Source organism: Amblyomma maculatum, chromosome 8, assembly GCF_055883805.1.
Source record: "Amblyomma maculatum isolate TAMU_Amacu chromosome 8, ASM5588380v1, whole genome shotgun sequence".
NCBI classification, from domain to species: domain Eukaryota; kingdom Metazoa; phylum Arthropoda; class Arachnida; order Ixodida; family Ixodidae; genus Amblyomma; species Amblyomma maculatum.
In genome coordinates this window covers 90,619,061-90,634,734 of record NC_139351.1, presented here as the reverse complement: position 1 = coordinate 90,634,734, position 15,674 = coordinate 90,619,061, and the positions used below count along the sequence as shown (strand labels likewise).

At 47.4% G+C, this 15,674-nt stretch overlaps 1 protein-coding gene across 2 annotated transcripts in view; it reads left to right on the top strand.

The window, feature by feature from the left end:
• Nucleotides 1–15,674, top strand: part of LOC146181784 (uncharacterized) — a 397,304-nt gene that overhangs the window by 371,675 nt on the left and 9,955 nt on the right. For both annotated transcript variants that reach the window (XM_084576789.1, XM_084576790.1), the window contains 2 exons: nt 6,247–6,307; nt 12,470–12,521. In XM_084576789.1, coding sequence (XP_084432915.1) covers nt 6,247–6,307; nt 12,470–12,521 — 113 coding nt within the window. The remainder of the gene's footprint in view (nt 1–6,246; nt 6,308–12,469; nt 12,522–15,674) is intronic.

Below are 15,674 nucleotides of genomic sequence, written 5' to 3'. Positions count from 1 at the left end.
GTAATTCAATTACTGCCATGTCTGGTTGAAAGCTACATAGTTTGTGATCGTTTCGCTTGCGACCGTCAACTGCTTGAATTTCAATTCATCAAGCTAAACCCCAGCAGCATTTATGTGTGCCTAGTGTGCCTTTGTATGCACATTCGGAAGCAGGGCTGGGACGTGGTGCTGCGGAACAAATTATAGCATCTATAACTGCTATGATAAGCGGTGCGAAATGCTCGTTGTTGTTTTTTTATTGTTATGCAGCTTGACTTCAGCTCAAGCAGCGACCATGAAACCCAGTTGCTGCTGTGAAGCTTCGCTTCTTTTGCTCTCCAGAGTACCCCGTGAGCGCTTCGAGCCTGCTCACGTCTATACTTTGCGGCGTGCACTCGATGTCATCGAGTCGGAGCGAGCCCTTGGGAGGGAGATAGCGCAGGTAGAAGACGAGGGCTTCTTTTCCTGATTTCACTTGCCGGCAGTCCGACCCCAAAAGCGTGAAATGGATGACGTGAACCTTACAATTACCAATCGAGTTTAGCTTATAAGATTACAGTTGCCGGCGAGCGAACTCAGCTTGCCTTTCCACTTTATTTCCTTTCTCACTTCCCGGCTTCTACTCTGTCAACTGCGCTTCTCTCTCCCCGCTTCTGTCTATTCACTATGCTGACTCTTTTTTGTTTAGCGGACCGTAAAACAAGAGTGTTTAGTTAAACAAGCATGAATGCGAAGGTATGGGACTTAGAGAGTGAAAAACAAAATCCTGACGCTTTAATTTCAGCTTAAGTTAGGACAAGGTGCAGCTTTCAGTGCGTTGCGCCTGCATCGCAGCCTCAGGTACAGTAACTGACCATTATTATTAACTCATTCGCTCAATTAAAAGGGAGCAAACCTATAACTACACCGAGCTCTCACTTTAAAGAAAGATGACATTTCCTTAAATGTGCCGCAAGCGCAAGACCATCGACGCCTGGACCAGCTTACCAATCCCCAGTTTCTACACCCAAAGCACCTTTTTCTTCGGGAAGTGTGGAAGTAATGGAATGATACCTCCCTGCGGTTCCATGTCGTTGGCGTACAAATAAAAGCAGTCGTCAATGCTGCCCAACCTCTTCTTTAGGTTCTTTTTTTTTTTTTTTTTTTTTTTTTTGCGACGAAGGATGACGTATTATGCTTGCTACGCAGCACCGAGCACAAATCTGCCGTGGAAGTTCATCGCCAGGACCGCGGCGACAGCTTGACAAAGACAGCAGGAAAATCGCCATAATTTTCACTAGAACACTTTCACAACAACTGCTGAATGCGACGACGAAGCACTCGCAGAGAAGCGAACAAACGATTCTACGCGCTGCCGATCCTTCTAAACATAGTTCATGGCGCCACCGCAACGCGTTGTCTTCACGGAAAGTGCCAACAGCGCGCACGTCCGGAATGGCGTTTCCGGTTAACACGGCTCTCATTACGCTTTTATTGCGAAAGTGATACTACGCCAGGTTTCGGCCCGTCGCGTAGTCAGTGGCCGCAGTCACGAATGACCTTGAACAGTCGCGAAGAAGAAAAAGGAGGAGGAGGAGAAGAAGGAGGTGGATTAGGAGAAGAAGAAGTAGGAGGAAGAGGAGCAGGAGAAGAAGAAGAAGAAGAAGAAGAAGAAGAAGAAGAAGGAGGAGGAGGAAAAGAAGAAGGAGGTGGATTAGGAGAAGAAGAAGTAGAAGGAGGAGGAGCAGGAGAAGAAGAAGAAGAAGAAGAAGAAGAAGAAGGAGAAGGAGGAGGAGGAGCACGCTCGGTCCCATGAAGCTAATGCTTTCGCTCCATATTCGGTTCAGCAGCGTTAAACCCTTCTCGTGTTTTTAGTGCACTCATAAAACTGGTCTATTGCGATGCTAGTGCAACGGAGTATCCGGTTTAAATACTTGCTGCCTCCCTCATATTTAGAGGCACCCGTCCTTGCAGACTCAGTTACACAGAAAGGCGGTTTATTCCCAGCTTCGTTTGTTTAACGAATGTCAAGTCTTCTGGATCTATATGTCTTTCGAAAGTTCTGAATACTCGTTGAGTTCTAGAGTGTCGCTTGTTCGTCTAGTAAAGGCGGTGCTTTGAATACTGTGTCGAAACGCAAACTTGTGTGGGTGGACGGGGTTAACAGTTTTCGTTAATAAGTCACATATTCTCATTTCGGAGAGAGTTATTTCTTGTCTATCTGTGTTCTACTTAATGTAAGAGTCAATATTGTGTGGTTGTTCACTGGATTTCCGCGCTGCAACGTGCCGCGCGATTTAATGTAGTGGAGCGATGCAGTTCGTTGTCGTGCCTGGGCTGGTTCGTTCAGGGTCCGACCAGGCAGTAGTTTTTCGCGCAAGACAGCCGAACAAATGTGGCGAACAAAACATTAGGGCTTCATAAACGAATAAACGAAAATTGCGTATTTAGTCTGACGTACAGTTACTTTACCTATTGAGAAGCTGTCACTACACGTAGCCACAAACACCCTCAACGTCTGAACGGGTTACATCCTAAACTGAACTTTATAGCCTATAAAGGTGTATTTGAGCTCCTGTGCATACTTCTTGATGACTCCTAGCTAAGCAGTTCTTAAGACGTACCGAAGTTCAACGTCGGTACCGTCACACGAGGCCTAGATCAGCTTTACAAACTAGCATTGTACATCTTTCTCGTTGTTTCATATAGTTCGACATTGTTCTTGTGCACGCTCGCTTTCACTAACGCGATAATAGAGTCGAACGCTGAGCTAGTTGTTCACACATCTCTTGACGATTGGTCAAAGACACGGCATCCGGATTATTCCAGCGGCACCAAACAGAGCTAAAGGGATGTGTGTGCAGGTTAACAACCAGGACTTCAACTCTGGATGCAAAACTTCGCACCAGACTAGGTACTCTAAGTGTATTCAGGGGGTTGTTTATCAGATTCCCTTGCATTGTGGAAAGAAATATATTGGACAGACAGGAAGATGTCTCAATGACAGGATTAGAGAGCACGCTATGGCAATATCGGACAAGACTAATTTCGTTGTGCACTGCAAAGACCTCGTTGGTTGTAGAGACCAAAAATGTCCGGCTGACCTTCACAATGTTAAGGTTATGAAAAGGATGAAGGACAAGTTAGCAAGGGAGATTTATGAAGCATATGCAATCTGTCACTTGGGAGACCAATGTGTCAGTATGCCATCTGTGATTTTGTTTAAGAAGGAAGTAGAAGGTTTGCGCAAACCGGCAGGATGTTATAGACAAGGAAGAAGTTGGCTGCAGACGTGAAGTAAAGGAAGAAGATGTGCGGTTTCTAGTTAATATAGTTGTCAGTGTAGCGTTGCCCTTGTGTGCGTGTGTGTGCCTCCTACGCCTTGTGTTGTTACCTGCTCTGCTGCCTTTTTTCCAAGAGATTCACTAACGCGGTCCGTTCAGATTCCCTGCGGCATTTCAGAACGCTGTGCGGCATCCCCAGTCGAGCCGCTCGAATACGAACTTTTACTTCACTCTTCTTTTTTTTTTTTTTTTCATTTATGCTAACGAAAACAGTAGAGGGAGCTTACAATAACCTACTAAACTCGCCATCGATAACAGCTTGAAGACTGTTGAGGCAGCGTCGGACCATTGGAGGGGAATGGCGAGAGTGTTATATGTATATGGGGGGAAGTGGAGGAGGGGAAGTGCTTTTACGGTGGGAAGGTGTTAGATATACAAGCAGGGAAAAGGAGACGAGAAAGGAAGAAGTGTGGCTGGGTTTTCGCCGCCGGTTCCAATTAACATTTTCTTTACCGGTACGTTCCGTTCGTTTAGCTCATTAATTATTCGAATTATGCAAATTGAAATACCGTGCGCGAGCCGCTCCCTGTCCGCCTCTAGAAGCGTTCGCTCTGGAACATTTTTTTTTTCTTTTTCTAGCCTCCGTCCTTCTCTCGGAACAGCGGCGCCTCGCTCCCACGGGACTAACTGCTAGCTCGCCTACGGCAGCTAGCTAGAGGCAGGAGCGAACTTGGTTTGGTTGCGTTATACGCGCGCGGTGGGAGAGCTGGCAGTGGCGCTGCTACTCTTTCCGGGGCTATGTGCTCAGCCTGTTTTGGGGGGTTAAAGGGGAAAGCAGTGGGGAAAAAGGGTGGGCGCAACAACTTTCTCCCCCTTACACCCCCCCCCCCCCCCCCCTCATTCTAACTCAGGCCTGTAAACGCAAGCGGCCGGCATGTGTGATGCGCGCCCCAGTCTTGCCTTCTCTCGCTAGAAGTCATTGAGCTCGAAAAAAAAAAAAGAGTGTGAAAGGGAGGAGAGAGAGCGAGAGAGAGAAAGTGATTGAAAGCCCCGGGGAAACAGAAAGGTTGTTTTCACCAACTCGACGAAAGTTTGTTTTCCCTCATTACGGCGTTGTTTCTCAAGTTGTTTTCTTTCTCTTCGGGCAGCCCGAACAAATTGTGTCGACCGCGCAGTCAGTCATCCGGAGAGAGTTGGGAAAGAAGGAAGAGGGTAGATGGGGAGTTGAGGGTACTAAAAGTAGGGGAGGGCAAAGCGTAGGCCATCATTTTTGATGCTCAGGGTACGACAGAAAAGAGTATCCACGACAGTAAGCTTACAACAGCGTTACTTCGGACACATCGTTAAATGCATTTACTTGCACACTGTATGCGTAAGCTCAGTAGTAGCTCGCAGTGACGAAAATGGCAGCTGTAGGCATAACTACATAAAATACAAGGGAAAGTGACCACGACAGAGATCGTAGCGAGCTCGCCCAATGGTCGCGCCTCTACTGCTGCATTTTTGTTAGAACGAAGTCACGCGCGCGTAGCCAGCCCGTAAGCACCGCAGTCTCGTTCGGAATGCTGCTGTCCCTCGCTTCTCGAGCCTGGCTGAGAGACGATTTAGGACGAGCGGAGTTCCGAAGTCCGCGCCAAAAATGAAGAGAGAAAAAAATCGCTGGCTGCCTGCGACGGCCGAGCTCCGAATCCCCGTGTCGTCCGAGAGGAGAACGCTTTACTGTTACCCTGTATACTAGTTTCGCTCGCTTGCATGCCCCAAACAAACTTCCAGCTCTATTTTTTTCTCCTCTCTATCGTCCCCCCCCCCCCCCCCCCGCCCCCCCCCCCCCCCCCCACCTCGTCATCCGCACTCTTATTACGTGTCCCTGCGCGAAAATCGCTCCCGTCGGTTAGGCGCCGGTCGGCGAGTTTGGAGAAAAATGTACCCTTGTCGATGGTCGTGTCGGAGTAGCACCGTGTCCAGCACATACGTGCCTTTACATCACGAGAAAGTACTTTCTATGGGTACGTAGAGGGACTGTAGTTGCATAGCGGTATAATTGCGCTCGCCGCCCGTCCGGCCGTCAAAAAAGCCCGGATAACTCCGCGTCACTTCACGTATCGCCTTACTCTTTGCGGCCGCTTGTGCAGACGCTTCCGTGCTCTCTGCGCCCGCGGTTGCCTATCATCTCTCTGCCTCTCTCGAACTGACATTCCCGAGGAATTTTCTTGGCGGGTACAACTCAGGCTGCGTCTCTCGCGTTCACCTATATGCTGATATGCACATGGAGGGGCCGTAAAAACTCGCTCGGTTTGTTGCGACGGTCGCAAACGATTATTTGCGTGGTGCCGTCGTTCCTTTCTGTTAGAGAGGGTCAGGCTGTCTCATCTGGCCAACTGCTCAAGTTTGGTCGGTGATGTTTTGCTGGCTTGGAACGAATAACGCGTGGAGTGGACAGGAGCTGCTATGCTCACGGTTGGAATGCATTCTTCCGTTTTTAGTGCTCGTACTGTTTGGTAGAGTACTTCTTGGCAAGCCGGATTTACCGCTTCTCTACATGAACTCTGTGTCGTTCTTCTCCCGAACGCGACGTTTTGTCTGGACGAGCCGAAAAGTCGCAACTCTCGGCAACGTCGCGGTATTGCCTTTGCCATTAGTTTGGCGTACGTGCGATGAGTAACTGAATAGACGCCAGAGAGTTTCCTCTCAGGGTGTCATCTGGATAAAATTGCTGGTTAATGACCGTTCGAACAGATCATTAACATTAACAGATCAGACAAAAGAGTGAACAGGATATAGGTAAAACGAAACTATCAAAAGCAACTCCACTCGACCACTCTGTTATCCAGTTTGCAAAGAAACATGGGTAGATGAAAAATAATCGAAAAAATTATTTGCCCTCTATGGCAAAATAAAAATGTTAGTGCAAATTAGTGTATGAGTGTAAATGCGTTCAGTGTTTGCATATGCGCAACCTTTACAAACCAGCGCCTTTTTTTTCTCTCTCTTTCTCATGGTGTAGATCCCCTCGTGAAACTCTGGACTACGAACACTCAAGATGAGGGAGGCCCACATCCATCAAGGTGAGCGCTATTTTAGACTGTAATATTTTTATGCATCCTTTTCAACGTACTTTAAGGGACTTAGTTTCACAGACTACCTTTGTATCCACACCTCAAAGCTATTGTACTGTCTCCGTCCGGATACCAAGGTCACTTGAGTTATAATTTTTTCTGCGAATTAATTTTCATATTGCACATTTCACCACATTTTTGTATCCGGCTTGCCGCGCATAGTAGATATCAAGATTGAGTAAAAGGGAATAAGTGCTGTGAATAATCAGTTGGAGCGATGACGGTGACAAATTTTGAAAAACAAGGATATCACGATTGGTACCTCACACTTGGAGACACCGTCGTCCTGATTCTGAACTTGCATAAAAACAAGGTTGACTACGGATGGCGATTATGAGACTGTCATACTGATCGTCATCAAAACATGTAAAGTTTAGTTGAGTGAAAACCATGGTAATGCTCTCGTAGCAGGTTCTCTTTAGGAAAGGTAACCAATAAGAACAAGATGCATTTATGATGTTGTTTCTAGAGTCGATGAGCATCCTAAATATTCTGCGAAGCTCTTTAAACGTAAGAACGTGCGGCAGAAAGCTAAAGCAGTCAAATTCTGCTAGCATACGGAGAAGCGCCGTTTTTCCGAATCGGCAGGTCCCCACTCCTTCAGAGCGGAATTTTGAACTGTGGTCGCGTAGCGACACCTATCGCCTCTAACACGCACTAGAATGCGAAGCGGCCACTTCGCAGCGCTGTTTGAAGTAGCATGCTCCGCGCAGTACTCTACTTTTCATCTTTATACGTCGATTTTGTTTTTATTTTGCCGTCCTGCTGACGTTATGCGCAGTACCGCTTAGATTACTGCTGCTCACATATGCTAATCTTAAAAGGACGACGAGGAGTAGTGCATCAGGCTTTGTCTGCTAACAAATTCTGTGAAACGTGTCGTGAATCTGTTAGCGTTATTACCTCAAGAAAAGGTGTAGTTATTGTTAAACATTTTTGGGCTTGAATGCCTCTTCCCTCCGCTTCAATTCAAACTCGTAACGAGGCGATCGTTTCCAGTGTGGTATGTTTACTTTATTTGCATTGCCGCGTTCGCCTTGCCTATGCAATAAATACTTTCTGTTCGTAGCATTTCAAGACTTATCTCAATTGTGTGCCGGGTTGCCTTTCGTGTCAAAAAGAGAGCTGAGCTTGGTTTCACGTCGTTTATTTTTGCGCAGTAGAGCTTACGGAGAAAGCGAAGACGATGAGCAATACCCACGCGCAGAGCTCACACTAATGTTAATGTTCGCTCCGTGGTTCGTTGTGTTTCATAATATAAGCTTTTTCTCTCAGGTGTAGGTTCTGTATGGAGTACAAAATCAGGGACCGTCGTGTTCTGTTCTGTTAAACGAAGCCTGTCACTTTGCGTCGGCGTATTGCATCCACGAAAACGGCCTGCGTTGACGCAAGCTGCCCTTCATTCCTTTTTATTTCCTGTCTTCTCTGAGATTTCATGCAGGTAGCTCATTGTATTTTTCGTACAGATAGCCCATTTGCTGTTAGAAAGTGGTAACCCTTTAAACTAGAACAACCTCGATTTCTCTCTAGTGTCCTTGGCAGAGCGCGGTAGACTCTTCACTCTCTCCCTAAGGATACGTATGTGAGGACCTCGGAGTGCTGAATCCTGAAAGGAGGTTATATACATTTGCAGTAAGGGCTCTCTAGACGGCGCAATTGCTTCCTTGACGGTTTCTTGCAGCTGGCGCTTCCTCAGTGAAAACGAAAACGTAACCGGTTCGCAACATTCAAAAGAATAGGCGTTTTAGCATTCCTCTCGGCTGGTGGGAAATTTTATTAAGGCGGAAGCCGTTATAGGCTCATGAGTGTACGCAAAAAGTGTACGTCCGCAGACGGTGTCACACCGCCCTTGTCGAAGAGTTACGTGATTTACGAGTAAAAGAGTGGTTATATGAGATAGCGGGTCAAAAAAAAAAAAAAGTCCCTATGTGTAAAACTTAGTTTGAGCCTGACTATCAGTGGGAATTTAGCTCTAGGTTGGTACTACAGAGTAAGCATTTAAAGTTTCATGGAAGCCTTTTTTTTTTTAACTTTGGCACTCTTTGCAGACACACGTTGAAACGGTTATGTATAGTAAATTACCTATGGTGCTTACTAATTGTACTGCGCGTCACGCTGCTCGGTAGCGAACAAATTTCAAGCTTGTCTGCTGAAACTGTAGCGTGCATCAGAGCCGAAAAGATTTCAGAAACCTGTAGAGCTACGTACAGATCCAAAACCAGGAATCAATTATACGACTTGGGCGAGCACTTCATTTCAACTACGACGTCCAACCTTGGCAGTTAAAGTTGAGTAGGGAGACTGTTCTTGTTTTTGAAAATTACGCCTAATTATGTGGCCAAGAGTAAATGGTCATATATGGTTTGCTACAGTGAACATCTTTACTAAAGGGATTGCGAGAAAAAATGATTGAAGCCCGTACTCCAGTGCCACGTTGGTTGAGGCAGAACTTGCGCTGAATAAAATATACGTCTGAGTAAAACACTTTGGTATTTTCTCGAAGTTTCCACGTTCGTTTGTGCCATGCATCCGCTATGACTTTTATTAGTATGATTGAAAGGGGCGCGTCGATTCATTCGGAACTGCAACTCTCCGTCACTGATTGCGTATGCGCGTTTTGTGGATTAAGCATTGCAAAACACTGTTCGTCCAGTGTCTGGCACAATGTTTCTTTCTTTTTCATAGAGTAAGCAAAAATATTTCATGTGAGTTGATGCTTCTTATTTGCCAATAAATTCTATTAACTTTTTTTGACGTATTCAGCTTTCCATGAACTTTGGTGCGCAACATTTCATCTGACAGCCATTTTCGTATCGCGGCTTGCGGCTTTGCCCTTTAAGCTGGCTTTGTTGCATATAGAGAAAGGCTGCCAAGAAGACAGCTTTCCGTCAATTTTAAATGCGTGGTTATGTTTATTAAAGTTCGCTGTCTTGAATAAGCAGGCAGCAAAGAAGGCAGCGTTCCCACATTTTTTATATGCGTGGCTTTGGCTTGTGAAGTAGGCTTTGTTTTATGAAAAAAAAAAAGAGAAAACTGTCTGCAAGGAAGAAAGTTTGCCGCCACTTTTCACACGTCCTTGGTCTTGCTCGTTAAGGTGGCTTTGGCGCATAAAGTATATGTGTGTAGAGAAGCCAGCTTACGGTTACTATTAATGCAATAATACGAAAACCTTAGATGTCGAGCAGAAGAAGGTTGCCTTAATGACAATAATTTGACGACCTTTCTATACCATACCGATGTTGACTGTTCTGCTCGAAAGCAAATGCATGTGGCTGCTTGTGTTAACAGTCCCTATCTGATTTGAAAGACACGATGTCAGAATTGATAGGTTTTGTGCAGATATTTTACGCTTTCTTTTTTCGTCCTCTGTTCGCCAGGTAAGTAAGATTATTTCCGGTTATGGAAAAAGTAATTCAAGCAACTTTTTTGTCCTGGCCTTAAGTACGTTTTAGCTCTCACCTGTGGTTTATTTACTCTACTTACTTTATTTTTCTGGGCGCCTTACGTATCAGTTCTACTTTTATGCTGAGCTATTTCGGTCGAGAATTTTTCTATCAATCATTTTCGGGGCGAAGGTGAAAATTTCTCGGCCAGCCACAGGAACGAGTGCGCCTATCGGCGCTCGCATTTCTCCTCAGTCACTGCGCACTTTATGGCCGGCACAGAACTCGCCGTTAAATGATCGCGCGGAAGAAAGAGGCGCCAATTAGCCGTGCGCCGCTACCACGGCCGCTTCATTTCCGAACCTCACGACGTCTCTAATTTTCTCGCTATCCCCTTTAAGAGTCTGAGCGGCGAAACAGCCGGGCAGCAATTTTGAGAGAGAGCGAGCTTGGCGCCGGCGAAGCGTCGATTATGCCTATAAAAACGTTTCCTCGCTTCAAGCGCTGGGCCCCAGTTCTTTTCCTCCACGCTTCCCTTAGAGTGGTGTAGGCAACGAAGCGAACTCAACTGTGTTGTTCTGCACGGCTTTCCGTGCATGTGTGTGTGAGTGTGTGCATGCGTTTGCGTACGTGCCCGCCACAGTCGGTGCCTGCGCAGTGCCTAATTTCGGCTCGACAATTAAGAGTGCGCTCGAATTTCGCTCCGCTTACCAGCAGCTTCACACATGCAGCGCAGACACAGCAGCGCCCCTCCACGTCCGCCATCACGCCACTAAATTAGCCAGTCGGTAAGGAACGAAAGGCGACGCAAAACCGTAAAGACCAAACGAACTAACTTTTTCGCATTCCCCGGCCTTCAACGTGCCGCCCCGCAGCTAGTCTTCGCGGCGCGCTCACTCTCAAGCGTTCGCTTCTCTCCACGTTTCCCTGACTGCGCCCAAACCACCCCTCTTGCTGACTGCGTTGTACTTTCGCAAAACTTCCTTCCCGAGCGCTTTGGAAAGAGAGGGGGGGGGGGGGGGGGCAGGAGAAAAGAGGCAGCCGTCGCCGTTCCAGAGTATATCATAAACGCTCATTACGGAGTGTAAGCGCGGCAAAAATGTTTCCCGGTAGTTTTGGCGATTCCAGCTCTCAACCGCCCTCCTCCGCCTCGCAAACATCTCTCGTCCCCCGTTTCCGAGTCCCCACCTCCGCTCCCATCCGCTTCTGCGACTGCCATATACCTGCTCTATACACTTTGCCGCCACTTTATTTCTCAACCCTCTTCTCTCGCGCAGCACAGGTCTCCGGCCGGGAGGCACGTTCGTTGCAGTAGCAGTCCGCCGGGCACACCTTCGTCTCCCTCGTTCATGACCCCCCCACCCCGCTTCTGCTATATCAACCCCCCTTCCTCATCGCTGTGAGCCCTCTCTTCAACGCCCCCTTGAGACGTCAAGCCGTTTTGAGTTCAGCCCCCCAAGCCTCCCCTCCGTACCTCCACCCTCCCCCGCCTTTACTTTAGTCTCTGCCTTTATTCTTTTTCCGGTTTCTTCCCACCACTCGCTCTAACACGCTGAATTGTGCGGCGTGTTCGTAACGCTCGACGCGCGCCCCTGCGCCCAGATCTGACGCGTTTTGCGAAATTTTTGTGCCAATCTGCTCCGGCGTTTTTTCGGAGTCCTGACGCACTTCGTCGCCCCCCGCTGGTGGTCACCCTCAGCGAATTGGTTCTAATTGCTCTCCCGCTTCTCTTTTTTCTTCATCCATCTCTCCAAATCTCTCTCTCTCTCTTTGTTGCGAACCTCTGCATCCTGCATCTTTCCCTCGGTTTTTTTTCTCCTAATATCGCTTTCCCTACATATAGCAAAACGGGAGGATTCGCCTTTCGAAGCCCAGCAAAATGCGGCTGAAATGCCTTTGGTCGAAATTCATGACATATTTGCTCGCGTATCATTTTTTCATTATTTACTTTTCCGCCTCCTTATTCCCTAAAGGCGTCTTCTTAGCTATCAAATTCATGACTTTTTGGCTCTCTTATTTTGTTTATTTACTTTGCCGCCTCCTTCTCGCCTAACGGTATTTGCTTTCATTTTTACTTGCCGTCTTCTTCTTGCTGGCTTTCTTCCCTTTCTTCTTGCTGGCGTTTTTTTTTTTTCTCTTTCTCTGCGTTCTTCTTCTTTTCTCACTTTCTTGTCCTTTTTGTGTTCTCCTTTTGATTTTTCATTGTTTCCTCTTTGTTGCATTCACGCCTTCACCTGTCTTTCCTTCTCTTTCACTTGCTATCTTTCTTTACAGCTTATCTCCTTTCCACTTGTTCTCTTATGCCCCGCCGGGGTGGCGCAGTGGTTACGGCGCTCTACTACTGTTCCCAAGGACGAGGGATCGAATCCCGGCCTCGGCGGTAGCTTTGCTATGCTGGCGAAAAGCAAGGCGCTTGTGTGCGGTGCAATGTCAGTGCACGTAAAGAACCCCAGGGGGTCGAAATTTCCGGAGTCCTCCACTACGGCGTCTCTCATAGCCTGAGTTGCTTTGGGACGTTAAACCCCACAAACCAAACCAATCTTGTTCTCATATTTTCTCTCAAAGATCTACCGAATGCCTGTAGTAGCTGTAGCCACTAGAAAGTCAGGGGCTACTTTTGATTAGGGAACGCCTGCATCACTGCTTTTACTCAGAGCACGAGAACCTGCAGTAATTATTTGCTTTTGCATTTTTTTATTTTCTTTGCATTGTTCGTGATGGGACCCAGCCTTCAAGGTATCTTGTCGCGAAGAGCACAGAGAAACACCAGCATTGAACAGGTGAGTCCCGATTCGCAGCTCGACATAACGGTTGTTTGGCCTCGCCTTGACGTACAAGGCCTTTGTCAAAAATATATGGCCCAAGGGTTTCACTTCGAAGCCCCGTAACGGAGCCCTTCGCGCTTCTACAGAGTTGAATATCTTTTAGATGAGAAAGCTCGTCCTCACTCTACTCAAGCTAACATATATTCCAATACTGCTTCTAGGAGCCCTAACACAAGGCTGAGAAGGAATCCCCTTGGGCAGTATATTTTTGACAAAGACTGTACATACTTTTGCCTCGCAGCGATAGATACAAAATAAAGAGTGAAATTTCATGCGCTTACTTGCATGTGAATGAAAATCTGAGAACAACAATGTACCAGAAGTTCCAGTCTATAACTGTCAGACATGCATCGTAAGGGCGGTGGTAAAGGGAATGCCCCGTTTTATTCCGATTATGTGCAATATATGCAGAAGCGCTAGTCACATGACTTTTGTGATAAGTGCTGGATGTCTGAGGCAAAGAAGTTGGCTCGTTTTTTTTTTATCTGTAGGCTGACGTCACATCTTTCCCTTTTTTGCAAGCTAAGTACATTCACAATAACTCAACAACACAGTTCATAGCTAATCATTAACTCCAAATTGTTTCGGCGTCTTGATTATGCGACCGTAGCAGGTGGTTCTATGCTATCCAGTGGCTTCGCTGGCTTGTTGACCATCCGACGGCTGCTGCACATCGGTCGTAGCCGGTGATTTGGTGGGCGACTCGGAAACTTGCGGCTTTGGTGTTCCGTCGATCCCTTCTTGATGATGATCCCGTTGAACCGCTGATGGAGCACTGTCGTCGTCTCCCGTCTCTGGCAGTAGGAAGAGATTGAGTCTGTTCCGGCGAACGGTGCCGTTGTCTGTCCCAACCCAGCAGGACCATGGTGTTTGGGACGGCCGCAGGACAGTTCCGGGAGCACCGTTGTCTTTCAGCCACACTCGATTTCCTGCAAAACGTCTGGGCAGAGACCTGGCAGCATGACGTTTGTCAAAGCATCTTTTCTGCCTGTTTCTGTATTCCTCATCAAATTTCTGCCACGAAGAACTAACGACACAGGGTTTGAGCAGAGATTGAACGCAAGGTACTCTTGAGCGTAATCGACGACTCATCAAAAGTTGTGCTGGACTGCAACCTGTGGGACCCGGCGAGTTCCGGTAGTTCAGCAAAGAAATTTAGGGGTCCCCTGCTTTTTTCAAAAGCAGCTTTATCTTTCTTACCATGCGTTGAGCTTCGCCGTTGGCTTGCGGGAAATGCGGGCTAGTTGTGACGTGCTTGAACCCGTACATGCTTGAAAAATGCTTGAAAGCAAATGAGACAAATTCTGGTCCGTTATCGGATACCACGGTGTTTTGGATGCCGTGCCTGGCGAAGATGCTGTTCAGATGGTTAATAACCGCTTCTGATGACTTATCTCCTTTCAGCAAGGCCAGCTCTGGATATCTGGAATGATAATCCACAACTACAAGATACACGGCGCGTTTTATCTCAAATAAGTCCACGCCAACTTTTTGCCATGGTAGCTCTGTCGTTTCCGAGGAAATCATTGGCTCCGCGAACTGAACACGTTCGGTCGCACACACGTGGCAATCAGCGACAGCTTTTGCTATTTCTTTGCTGAGCCCCGGCCACCAAACAGATTCCTTTGCTTTTGCTCTGCCCTTCGTGTATTCGTTCGATCATTTCCTTCCGTAGACTTCGCGGAACAATAATGCGAGCATCTTTCAGCAACAGTTTCTTGCAAACTGAAATGTTAGCACGGACGGGCCAAAACTGCCTCAAAACGTCTGGGGGCCTTTCTTTTTTTGGCCACCCGTTGTGGCAGGCTTTCAGCAATGGCAAGCATTCATCGTCTTTTTGTTTCTCAGCTCTTATGAGATTAAGCAGGTAGGCCCTGAACGCGCGTTAGCAGCGTTCGCTCGTACTCTTGATAAGGTGTCCGCAGTCGAAATGCGTTTGCCGGGAACGTGAAGTAGTACCTCATCAAACGCATTCTGAACCTTTGGATACGAGGCGGCATAGCGTCCAGAGGATCACGACCGAGCAACAGAAGTAGACGCTTGTGATCTGTTTCGAACAAAAATTTTATACCTCTTAAAAATTTGTCGAAACGCTCAGCTGCCCATGTCAGAGCTAACGCCTCTTTCTCTATTTGAGAATATTTTTGTTCCGTTTTTGTCAGCGATCTCGAGGCATAAGCAACCAGTCGCCGTTTCCCGGATGGTTGGATCTGAAATACAGCACCAAGACCATATGACGAAGCATCAGCCGAGACCATTGTCTCGCAGAGAGGGTGGTACCTGGCGAGACACCTGTCCGAGATGATGGTTTCCTTGATTTTGCAGAACGCTTGTTCCTGTTGCGGTCCCCACGACCACTCATTGTCCTTGCACAGAAGGCTGCGTAGAGACGCGCTCATGGACGCTGCATCTGGAAGAAACGTAGCAAGATGGTTCATCATTCCCAGAAGAGAGCGAACTTCTGTTACGTTCTGCGGCCTCGGAAATTCTTGGATGGCCCGCACTTTTTCAGGATGCGGCCGCACGCCACCAGCGCCAAAAATCATGCCAAGAGAGAATACTTCTTGCACTGAAAAACACAATTTTTCATTGTTCAGCGTCACTCCTTCCCGCTGTAGTCTTTCGAGCACCTTGTGTAAGCGAGAGTCGTGCTCCGCCTTATTTGCGCCGAACACAAGAATATCGTCCTTGTAGTTCGAAACACAGTCTAACCCTTCTAAGACTTGCGTGAACTTCCTCTGAAAAACTTCTGGTGCAGAGATTATATCAAAGGGTAGTCTGCGATAGCAGTACCTGTCGTACGGTGTTATGAAAGTGGTGAGCGTTTGGCACGACTCCGCAAGTTGGATTTGGTAAAATCCGGGGCTTGCGTCCAGTTTCGCGAACACGGAGGCTTCCTGAAAGCTTACCATGATCTGCTCTACGGTTGACAATTGGAGGCGCTCTCTTCTTACGAACTTATTTAGTTGAGTGAAGTCGACGCAAATCCTGCGATGCAATGTAGTGCGAAGAGAGGATAACCGATAGTCGCTTAGGGTAACAAACTGGATTCCATGGGAAGGAAAGCGTAGCAGGGGGCAGCAGAAAGTTAGGTGGGCGGATGAGGTT